The sequence below is a fragment of the Oncorhynchus kisutch genome, linkage group LG23, assembly GCF_002021735.2.
Source record: "Oncorhynchus kisutch isolate 150728-3 linkage group LG23, Okis_V2, whole genome shotgun sequence".
Taxonomy (NCBI): Eukaryota; Metazoa; Chordata; class Actinopteri; order Salmoniformes; family Salmonidae; genus Oncorhynchus; species Oncorhynchus kisutch.
Genome location: NC_034196.2, coordinates 17,770,746 through 17,783,289, shown reverse-complemented (window position 1 = coordinate 17,783,289; position 12,544 = coordinate 17,770,746). Strand labels below are relative to the sequence as shown.

The following is a 12,544-nucleotide window of genomic DNA, read 5'->3' as shown; positions in this document are numbered from 1 at the left end:
CACACTTCATACATTTCCAGTGTACCCAGGGGCATTGTGCCAGAAATATAATTAGAGAGTAGGGTTGCAAAGGGTCGTAAACTTTCCGGTAAGTTTCTGGAATTTTTACTTAAATTCATTAAAAAGTTAGCTTATAACAGTGAACCTTTTTTTGTGAGATACACAAGGCAATTCTAGGTGTTGTAGCATATTTTGGTTAAAGTATCCTGAATTCAATGGAATTGCAACCCTCTGCATGCACAGTGCATTCTTCCATCACATGTACAGTGCACTTTTCCATCACATGTACACCTGATTCTCAAGATCTTGCACACTAATGAGATGCTTTTGAACCCACACTACTACACTGTCTGAGCCAAGGACTACATGCTTTCTGGTAAGGTTTGATTACAATACTGGGTGGGGTGAATATATTTTAGATGACATACAGGATTTTTTTTGTTAACTAGTAAATAGTAGCCTGCAACAAAGTGTTTAAATCATTTCTAACTTTTTAACAATTTCTATATTAGCTGCAGTGAAATGTCTCCACACATCAGATAGTGCCAGTGGCATTTTCCTGTAAAGATTAGGGAAAAACAGTTGAAAAAACAATTTAATATACAGATAAATAGTTAAGTAGTTAGATTAAACAACTCCTTAGTAAGATAAATGTTTTAAAATTAAACATGTATGGAAACAGGTGAATTAACACTCCTCAGTTAGTAGGCTCAAACAAGCTAAAACCCACATGGTAGCAAAAACTAACTGCTGCTTGGTCTAAAGTGGAGGATTCCTACCCTCACATCACACCCATTGGCTGTGCTGCTCATGCATTGAATCTGCTCCTCAAGGACATCATGGAACTGAAAACAATGGATACACTGTACAAGAGAAATGGTTAGGTATGTGAAGGTTCATCAAGTTTTTGCAGCAATCTACCTCACCAAGCAAAGTGAGAAGAATAAGAGCACCACATTGAAGCTGCCCAGCAATACCTGTTGGGGTGGTGTTGTCATTTGACAGTCTCCTGGAGGGAAAGGAGTCTCTCCAAGAAATGGCCATATCACAGTCTGCCGATATGGACAGCCCCATCTACAGGATACTCCTGGATGATATATTTTGGGAGAGAGTAGCCTGAAACCTATAGCATTAGCCATTGCACCGATTGAGGGAGACGATGCCATCCTGTCTGATGTTCAGATTCTGCTTGCAGATGTAAGAGAATAAATCCGTACTGCCCTTCCCACTTCACTGTTGCTCCAAGAAGAGGAAACTGCAGTTCTGAAATGCATCAAAAGTCTTGAAGACTTCTGCCTGAGGCCCATACACGCCACAGCGTACATGTTGGACCCCAAGTATGCTGGCAAGAGCATCATGTCTGGTGCAGAGATCAACAAGGCCTATAGTGTAATCACTACCGTGTCTCGCCTCCTTGGCCTGGATGAGGACAAGGTTCTTGGCAGTCTGGCGAAGTACACTTCCAAGCAAGGGCTTTGGGATGGAGAATGCAATATGGCAGTTGTGCCAACATATCTCATCGGCCACCTGGTGGAAGGGACTTTGCATCTGAGGCTCTTTCCCCTGTTGCCTCCATCCTCCAAATCTCACCAACATCAGTCGCCTCAGATCGCAACTGGTCCTTGTTTGGGAACACACATACCAAAGCACGCAATAGGCTGACCTTGCCATCCGGGCAAATTTGAGGCTTTTTGAGCCCGACAACGAGCCATCCTCAAGGTTGGAAAGTGACAGTGAAGATGAGGCTTCAGAGTCTGATGTTCAAAAGGTGGACATTGAGGAGGTCCAGGGAGAAGACATAAAAGCCTGAGAGGAAGACAACCAAATCTTTAGTTTCTAGACTATAATTTTACAGATGTATGTTGAAAATGTTTTTGGGAGATGCAATGGTTCATTGGGGATCATTCAATAGTCCCTTTTGTTGTTCAGTGAAATCATCCAATGTGGAGAGTTGACTCATTTAATTAAAGTTCAATTCGTAACTAAATCGTTTTTTATTTTATTTCTATTGGAAGGATTTAATCATTTGCAATTGTCTGCTTATGATAAGGTAAAAGGGTTGTTTCTGTCTCCATATGATATGGTAAATATATCCAATGCAAAAAACATCTACATTTAAATGGTAGTAATATTAGTTTGCATATATTCCCACGGAAAGTTTCCACCTCTTAATATTCCCCAAAATGTGAAACCCTAGTGGAGAGGGTGTGAATTTGTCTCTTTCTGCTCCATCGTCTACCCCCCCCCCCCCCCCCCCCCTCAGTCATCAATAACCTGTGAGGAAAAGGGTTCTCTGTCGCCTTAGTCTAATGCTACTGGAACGAGACCAGCCATCAAATGACTGCACTAGCAGTGTACACACACCCACATTTCTTACTTCCTGCCACTGTCATCATCGCTAACCTTAAGACTGCACATCCCAAGCGTAATTTGTGATGTTGTGCATGGATTTATTGGAGAAGTGCATAGCCTGCAAAATACACAGAGTACAAGACATCAGGAACACTTTGCATGACGGACTGATCACGTGAAAGCTATGATCCCTTATTGATGTCACATGTTAAATCCACTTCAAATCAGTGTAGATGAAGAGAAATAGACCGGTTAAAGAAGGATTTTTAAATCTTGAGACATGGATTGTGTATGTGTGCCATTGAGGGTGAATGGGCAAGACACAAGATTTACATGTCTTTGAACGGTACCAGGTGCCAGGCACACCAGTTTGAGTGTGTCAAGAACTGAAAGCTTCTAGGTTTTTCACAATCAACAGTTTCCTGTGTTTATAAAGAATAGTCCAACACCCAAAGGACATCCAGCAAACTTGACACAACTTGGAGTCAACATGGGCATTGGAGTCAACATGGGCCAGCATCCCTGTGGAGCTATTTCAACACCTTGGAGATTCCATTCCCCGACTAATTGAGGCTGTTCTGAGGGCAGAAGAGGATGAAACTCAATATTAGGAAGGTGTTCCTAATGTTTTGTTCACTCAGTATATATCTAATTTATTTTCTGTCTTCTTCGCTCCCAGCTTTCGGAAGCTCCTCCACTACCTCAGTGTTTGGTCAACAGCCCAGTGGTGGGAGTGTCTTTGGACAGGTAACATTCACATTTTACTATGTGTGTAAAATATAAAACCTTCCTACCATTTGAAATGTAACACTTCAGTAGAAGACCCCCAAATATCCCTCTTCAAATGCGACCACACCACTCACATACACGCTAGATGTATTATTGCATTTGGGTAAGAACTCAGCCGAGAGCCCATACACTACAGCATAACCAATTATGATCATTATGACCTTGTTGTGACTGTGCCCCCCCTCCCTTCTCCCCTGCAGCAACCATCCAGTGGTGGGGGTCTGTTTGGTTCTAGCTCTGCCACTGTAGCAGGCTCCCAGCAGGCAGGGGGAGGCTTCTTCAGTGGCCTAGGGGGGAAACCCAGTGAGGACGCCGCCAACAAGAACCCCTTCGGCACGACCGCCGCCACCGGGGGCTTCAGTCAGCCCAACCAGACAGGTGAGAAGACCCATAGGGGTGGAGAAGTTGTAGCAGAAAGGATGACTCATCTTATAATTAAACTTCCTGTGCAATTTTAGGACAGTTATCATTATCAAGAGACCCTTTGATTGACAGGATGATAAAGTTGACTGATATACTCACTTTTATTGCCGCTTCGTTTCATACCAGCAAGCAATACAATGAGAATCACCAGAGCTTTGATAAGAGCACAAATATTATCACGGTAAATATGTTCATGTAAATGTAGGGAAGTAGCCAATATAATCAATTTAGTTTATGAACAGTGTCACATAGCGGTGTGATTTAACCTGTTGATGCCAGAGGCACTGACAGCGTATGTGTTGTCCTATCTGTGACAACACGAGTCTGCACCATCCTCTATAGCTCCTGGTCATGTTACTGCTCAACAGACTGACTGGCATAGTTTTACATAGCAAATAGGCTTCTATCTGCATGTTTTCTTATTCTAATGCACACAAACAGCATCTAATCATCCATGTTTGTTCTGTAGATTAATGCAAATATGTTCATATTTTCCCAACCTTGTGGTGGTACATGATTAATTTCTGTTAAACATGTAGGCTAGATGAGTAGAAATATCCACCTTGATATGCATTTGAGCCGCCCCCCGTACCATTCTACTGTACCCTCTTTTGTTCCAAATTGAAATGGGGCAGAATTCTGATTATGGCTATCTGAATATGTATGACCCATTTCAAGGGGACTATTTGATAGGATAGTATTCCCTTGCATGCCCAAAGCTTTGATTCTTATGAGAAATGTCATTCTCTGCCACTCACGTATTGCCTTCTAGGACATTTTCCCTGAACATATAACCCACATTGTTTCACCCATGTCTTCACCCATGTTTATTTTCTCAATGCGCTGCATGACATGCATGTAGACTATTTTAGCTTTTAGTCAAATTCCTAAATTCCATTAGTTTTTTGACACTCACCTTTGGGAAGATCACTGCAAATTAGTATTTTCCTTGAGTAGCTCTTAACGGACAGTAGGCATTGTGCCATGCTACGTAATACATCAAGTCTCCATACCAATGTCTTCCACACACACCTAATACCATTCAGCCCACTGTGGCAGTCACATATCCATTTCTTCCTTCTGCCTGTTACTGATGGAAAGTGAAACCCTTTATCTGATATTGCTGATCAAGCTCCTTAATGCCCAAAGATGTCTTCTTCTCCTGCCCCCAGTTATTGATTGGCATCATAGTCAGTTAGTCAGTAAGTCATGTAACTTGTCCATGTAATCACCCAACTCTTTGAGAATCCATTTTGATTTGAAAGGTTTTTCTTTTCTCTCACATTGGTTGCCTTCAAGTTACTGTCTTGTAAATTGTTGGAGCGTGAAAGTGCTAAATTGCTGAAAGTGGATGTGATGTTTGGAAATGTTCCACCTGTGCAGAATCTCCAATGAGATTGCAGTGTTCTGTGTCATTTACACCTTAAATGTAGTGAAGTACTTGCCATGAGCAGTATTACCATATGGCCAATGCATTGTGCAAAAACACTCAGCCTTGGAAAAGTATGAAAATGGCCCCTAGAAAATAGCCTCCTCTATGAGCGCGAAAGGCCATTTCCAGTCTGTCACCAGCGGACTCTCACTAGCACCTTGCTAAAAGCCCAGAGAGGATTTAACGATAGAATCCTTATACATCTCTCCAGTGGTATAAAAAAGAGAGACTGGACTGTCGTTCCTCTTGCCTTATTTGAGCTGTTCTTGCCATAATATGGACATCTTCTGGATACTTACCCCTACCTTGTAAGAACACAACTGATTGGCTCAAATGCATTAAGAAGGAAAGAAATTTCCGCAAATTAACTTTTAACAAGGCACACCTGTTAATTGAAATCCATTCCATGTCACTACCTCATGAAGTTGGTTGAGAGAATGCCAAGAGTGTGCAAAGCTGTCATCAAGGCAAAATCGGTCGAATTACCGACCCATTAATTTTGTTAGTTACTCTCACTCAGATATCAAATTAAGAACTGCAAACATTTATTTCCACCCTATGGAAAAATTTGTAGAATTGCATAAAATTTGTTATAGAGCTGCTAATTATTCTCTGCCCAATCGCAAAGTCTTTAGAATTGCAGGAAATGAATGTTTCAAGACCCATTTAATCTTTCCTCTCTTTTTTTATACCACTGGAGAGATGTATAAAAGCCAGGTCAGATGAAGAGACCGACATTCTCAGCCAATTAAAAGTGAAACACGCTGTAAAGATAAAAATACTGAGGGAGACCTGGGTTAACTGTAAAGTGTGTTGCTGTCATGACACCCCTGAAACGAAATTCCACCACATCGTTCTGGAGATGAATATCTAATAAACGTGGAGGGAGAGAAGTTTACATTTTCCTTGCATGATTGAATTTTGGAGTGATGACTCATGGCTTGAAATTCTGTAAAATGTTGTCCTCTTCATGCTCAGTAAACTGTAGAGCAGGGATTGGCAACAGGAAGCCTGCGGGCCAAAACCGGCCCACCAATATCAATTTTTTGGGCCCACATTTTTTTTTTATTTGTTTGTTTATTTTGGTTTTAATTTTTGTATTTTTTTTTAAATCAGCTAAAATGTGTTTAATTTAGGAAATCTGTTCCCAAGTATTCACACACAAAAAGACACTTGATCATGTCTGAATGTAATCAAAGTATGAAATGATTTTATTTGAAAATAATGTATTTTGGGGCTTAGTGGAATGGCGCCGGAGAGGATGGCTGACATTTTACGTGCTCCTATAACCAGCTGTTATTTTGTTCGTTTTTTTTGCATAGTTTAACTTATTTGTTTACTTATTTTGTACATAATGTTGCTGCTACCAAAAATCACTTCAGAACAGAGATTACTCACCAAGAACTGGTAGAAGCTTTTTCCTTTTACGTGTCCGACGTGAAGGATATACTGCTTTGCCGGGAACAGGCCCAAATCTCCATTTGCGTGAAGAGAAGACTGAGAAAAATGGGGCGGAGGTCGGGCTGCCTTCTGAGAATTGAAGGGCGAGCGAGTAAATCCTCACTGCCATCCGTTCTATTGGCTAACGTGAAATCAATGGAAAATAAAATCGATGACCTACGAACAAGATTAAACTCCCATGGGACATTAAAAACTATCACAGAGTCATAGCTGAACGACGACATGAATAACATACAGCTGGCGGTTTTTACATTGTATCGGCAGGATAGAACAGGATAGTATGTCTTCCATTTCCTAATAATTGCTCCCACAGTTTATTTATTCAAACCAAGCTGCTTACTTATTGCAGATTCAGTCTTACCAGCCTGGTGCAGGTCTAAAATTTTGTTTCTGGTGTCCTTTGACAGCTCTTTGGTCTTGGCCATAGAGTTTGGAGTGTGACTGTTTGAGGTTGTGGACAGGTGTCTTTTATACTGATAACAAGTTCAAACAGGTAACGAGTGGAGGACAGAGGAGCCTCTTGAAGAAGTTACAGGTCTGTGAGAGCCAGAAATCTTGCTTGTTTATAAGTGACCAAATACTTATTTTCCACCATAATTTGCTAATAAATTCATTAAAAATCCTACAATGTGATTTTCTGGATTTTGTTTTTCATTTTGTCTGTCATAGTTGAAGTGTACCTATGATGAAAATTACAGGCCTCTCATCTTTTTAAGTGGGAGAACTTGCACAATTGGTGGCTGACTAAATACTTTTTTGCCCCACTGTATGTGAGAATGCTATTAATTTACAACAGCTCAGCGTTCAACACCATAGTACCTTCAAAGCTCATCACTAAGCTAAGGATCCTGGGACATAACACTTCCCTCTGCAACAGGATCCTGGACTTCCTGTCGGGCCGCCCCCAGGTAGTAAGGGTAGGTAACAACACATCTGCCACGCTGATCCTCAACACGAGGGCCCTTCAGGGGTGTGTGCTCAGTCCCCTCCTATACTCCCTGTTCACTCATGACTGCATGGCCAAGCACGACTCCAACATCACCATCAAGTTTGCCGATGACATGACAGTGGTAGGCCTGATCACCGGCAACAACAAGACAGCCTATAGGGAGGAGGTCAGTGACCTGGCCAAGACAGTCGTGAAGAGGGCACGACAAAACCTATTCTCCCTCAGGAGACTGAAAAACTTTGGCATGGGTCCTCAGGTCCTCAAAAGGTTCTACAGCTCCACCATCGAGAGCGTCCTGACTGGTTGCATCATTGCCTAGTATGGCAACTACTCGGCATCCGACCGCAAGGCACTACGGAGGGTAGTGCATAAGGCCTAGTACATCACTGGGGCCAAGCTTCCTGCCATCCAGGTCCTTTATCCTAGGCGGTGTCAGAGGAAGAAAAATTGTCAGAATCCAGCCACCGTAGTCATAGACTGTTCTCTCTAATACCGCACGGCAAGTGGTACCGGAGCACCAAATCTAGGTCCAAGAGGCTTCTACCCCCAAGCCATAAGACTCCTGAACATCTAATCAAATGGCTACCCAGACTATTTGCCTTACCCCCCCCCCTCTTTTACGCTGCTGCTGCTCTCTGTTATTATCTATGCATAGTCACTATAATAACTCTAACGACATGTACATATTACATCGACTAACCTGTGCCCACGCACATTGACTCTGTACCGGTGCCCCCTGTATATAGCCTCGCTGTTGCTATTTTACTGCTACTCTTTAATTATTTGTTAATTTCTTAATTAAAAAATAATATTATACTGCATTGTTGGTTAAGGGCTTGTAAGTAAGCATTTCACTGTAATGTCTACACCTGTTGTATTTGGTGTATTGCGGGAAAAAAAATCATTTGATTAGTTGATTTGATTTATTTGTTCCGATAGAAATGTCTGTATTTAGGTGCCCTACCCATGCAATAGAGGATTATTCAGGTTTGCTACATCGCTCTTGTCCTCGCACTCATCCTCTTGGAGGGGACCAATAGCCAATTTGATAACTTGTTTAGGGTTTCCCATTCCATTACTTAGGTGAAAAGCTTAGCTCAGTGACGCCCTGTCTAGAAATATTTTGGGATCCTTTTACATCGATTTTAAAGGCCCAGTTGCGTCAAAATTCTGTTTTTTTATTTGTTTTATATCATATTGTACAACAGAGGATGAAGCAAACTGTTAGAGTGAAAACATTTGATAATTTGAAAATACAATCTACACAGGAACTTCTAATCAGCAGGTTTGCATGTGCGGTAGTTTCGACTTTCCATGGCAACATCGTGGTATGTGCGGTAAATTAGTTAATAGACCAATAACAAAGAGTTCCAGACCTCTCTGAGGTCCTGCATTTGTTATAGAATGTTAGCTCAACAATTGCAGAGTTCCTGTACCTGAAGATCATTTGGGAAGTATTCAGACTTTTCCCACATTTTTTTTACATTTCAGCCTTATTCTAAAATTGATTCAATTGTTTTTTTTCCCTCATCAGTTTACACACACTACCCCCATAATGACGAAGCAAAAACAGGTTTTTAGACCTTTCTGCAAGTACTTTTTTTTATTTTTATGAATGAACTATCACATTTACATAAGTATTCAGACCCTTTACTCAGTACTTTGTTGTAGCACTTTTGGCAGCGATTACAGCCTCGAGTCTTCTTGGGTACGACACTACAAGCTCGGTACACCTGTATTTGGGGAATTTCTCCCATTCTTCTCTGCAGATCCTTTCAAGCTCTGTCAGGTTGGATGAGGAGCGTGGCTGCACAGCTATTTTCAGAGGTTCAAGTCCGGGCTCTGGCTGGACCCCTCAAGGACATTCAAAGACTTGTCCCGAAGCCACTCCTGTGTTGTCTTGGCTGTGTACTTAGGGTTGTTATCCTGTTGGAAGGTGAACCTTCGCCCCAGTCTGAGGTACTGAGTGCTCTTGAGTAGGTTTTACTCAAGTGTATCTCTGTACTTTGCTCCGTTCATCTTTCCCTCAATCTTTTTTCCCCTTCACTAGTCTCCCAGTCCCTGCCACTGAATAAAATCCCCACAGCATGATGCTGCCGCCACCATGCTTCACCGTAGGGATGGTGCCAGGTTTCTTTGACGTGACGCTTTGCATTCAGGCCAGAGTTCAAACTTGGTTTCATCAGATCAGAGAATATTGTTTCTCATGGTCTGAGTTCTTTAGGTCCCTTTTGGCAAACTCCAAGAGGGCTGTCATGTACCTTTTTACTGAAGAGTCGCTTCTGTCTGGCCACTCTACTATAAAGGCCTGATTGGTGGAGTAATGCAGAGATGCTTGTCCTTCTGGAAGTTTCTCCCATCTCCATTGAGGAACTCTGGAGCTCTGTCAGAGTGACCATCGGGCTCTTGGTCCCTTCCCTGACCAAGGCCATTCTCCCCTGATTGCTCAGTTTGGCCGGGCCACTGTGTTCTGCAGAAATCTTTTGGTACCATTCCCCAGATCTGTGCCTCGACACAATCCTGTCTCGGAACTCTACGGACCATTCCTTTGACCTCATGGCTTGGTTGTTGCTCTGACATGCACGGTCAACTGTGAGATATTTCCAAATGTCCAATCAATTGAATTTACCACAGGTGGACTCCAATCAAGTTGTAGAAACATCTCAAGGATGATCAACGGAAACAGGATGCACCTGAGCTCAATTTCGAGTCTCATAGCAAAGGGTCTGAATACTTACATAAGGTATTTCTGTATTTTTTTTGTAATATATTTTCTACCTTTTAACTGTTTTCACTTTGTCATTATGGGGTATTGTGTGTGGATTGCTGAGGAAAACAAATATTTAATCAATTTTCGAATAAGGCTGTAACTTAACAAAATGTAGACAAATTCAAGGGGTCTGAATACTTTCTGAATGCACAGTAAATATGAACAGGACCGGCACAAAACATTTGCACGGCACCTATTTCTGTCTACATGCTATACTGCTATAAATCCACTGCTATAACTCCACTTTTAACCTCTGTCTGTCCTACAGGAGGACCCACCCTGTTTGGGAACAGCGGGGCCAAAACCTTTGGCTTTGGCTCTCCAGCATCAACATTCGGAGGGGGGGAGCAGGCGGCCAGTGGGACCTTTAGCACGGGAGGCGGGAGCGTGGCCGCTCAGGGGTTCGGCTCCTTCTCCACCCCTGCCAAACAGACAGGTAGGCTACACCCTCAACCCAAAATAAGTGACAATAGTCACACAGCTCTGTCAACTACAGACTTTTGTGTCCATGGTTATTTTCAAAAGTGTTGTCCAACGATGTCACAAATAACCCATCTGTTATCAATAGCCTATCTTAGAAAATATATCACTTTGAAGAGTATGTCGATTTTAACTTTTTCAAGCAAGCATCTTTCAATTGCGAAATTTCTACAAGGTAATATCACACCTGCCGGCCTAATTTACACAATACAATAGGGTAGTTGTACTTTATTCTGCAATACCTACCCTCTTTAAACACATTCCCCATCACTAGCCCCTCTAGTCTTTTTGACAGTGATAGTAACGGCCCTTTACATTCTTGGCTCCGTCTCTGATGTCATCCTGTCTTCCTCGGTCTGTTGGTGCGGTGGTTGGCTCAGTGTCGTGTGAGGGTCAGAGAGTGGGGCAGGTGCTGATGGATGAACACTCCACACACGCATCACTTCCTCCCCAGCGATGCGGTGGGGGTGGCTCCACTCCCTGCAACTTCAGCTGCCCCCAGCTCTAGCTCCCCAAGGAGAGACTCACTCTGTCCTCCTTTATCATCTGAGCTACAGTGAGAGTCACCTTATCTCTTTCTGCCAGTACAGCACTAGTGGAACATGGTCAGGCTACATTCCACAATGCTGCGTCTTTCATAGCTAGTGAACAGTCTTGGTGTCTATTTGGCCAGAGCAGTCATAGCATACATTTTGTCAACGCAGTTCTAATATTTCCTCAAGCTTGCTAAAATTATAGCATGTCTTAGCAAATAGAAAGTCATAGCGTTCCCCAAAAGTTATTACCACTGCAGTTTTGACTTGGCATTTTACTCAGCTAGCTATCTGGCACTGCCAAAGGACATCACCTCTCCTAGCTTTATCATAGGCATCTACCCCTAAACTCTTGGGCCCATATTCACAAAGCCTCTCAGAGTAGGAGTAACTGATCCTAGATCAGCACTCCTACTCTGAGAGGCTTTGTGAATACGGGACCTGGGGGTTTTCAGTGCTGCTCCAAGGAATGTAATCCTATTACATTAGCTCAATCAATTATTCACTGGGCCGTGCTCGTCTCGTAGCCAGGCTGTAATTTCAGTGCTCCCCTCTCTTTAACTCCTCCTCCTTTCTCAGCCCCAAAGAGTGTGTGGTTGGCAATCAATTCCCGTGAAGCCCTCCTAGCCCTTTTGCTATGTGTGTGTGAGAGCAATTGTCCCTGACCGGAAATGGAGTGTTGTAGAGCAGATGATAATACAACATTATTAATCATGTTGGGATGTTAGTTTTAGGGCATCACCAGCTGTGACATATACACATGGCTCAAAATGTAGGAATAAGGTAAACGGTGCCTCTATTTTTGAAACCTTTGCTATTATGTATGGTTAGTGTCCCCTGAGACGTTCTTCCATCCCCCGTCTCAACCAATACAACAATATTGCTCATACACATGTCAAGCGTATTCATGTAACCATCCCTCTCACACGTATTTTATCAAATGCAAAGTCAACCACCTGACCCTTCCTCACACACCCCTCTCTCTGTACCCCTACAGGTGGTTTTGGGAGTGCCCCTGTGTTCGGTAGCCCCCCTGCTTTTGGGGGCTCCCCGGCTTTTGGGGGGGCAGCAGCGTTTGGCTCGGCACCCTCTTTTAGCAGTCCCATGGGCTCCTCAGCCAGCAAGGTGTTTGGAGAGGGAACGGCAGCCGCCAACGTGGGAGGATTCGGGTAAGAGAGACACCCCTGTTAGACATGTATTGGATATGAAGAGTGAAGACTTTTAGATTTGTTCTGAAATTACAGCTGAATATTCTTGATAATAGTGACCATACAGGCTTCAGAATGTCTTTAAATGTTTTTATGCATTTATTGCTGTGTATGTGATATTGTCTGGGTTGGTTGTCATGTGTATTA

At 42.8% G+C, this 12,544-nt stretch overlaps 1 protein-coding gene across 2 annotated transcripts in view; it reads left to right on the top strand.

Moving 5' to 3' along the window:
- Positions 1 to 12,544, top strand: part of nup214 (nucleoporin 214) — a 68,769-nt gene that overhangs the window by 39,600 nt on the left and 16,625 nt on the right. For both annotated transcript variants that reach the window (XM_020457347.2, XM_020457348.2), the window contains exons 30-33: positions 3,032 to 3,099; positions 3,342 to 3,519; positions 10,445 to 10,612; positions 12,187 to 12,358. In XM_020457347.2, coding sequence (XP_020312936.1) covers positions 3,032 to 3,099; positions 3,342 to 3,519; positions 10,445 to 10,612; positions 12,187 to 12,358 — 586 coding nt within the window. The remainder of the gene's footprint in view (positions 1 to 3,031; positions 3,100 to 3,341; positions 3,520 to 10,444; positions 10,613 to 12,186; positions 12,359 to 12,544) is intronic.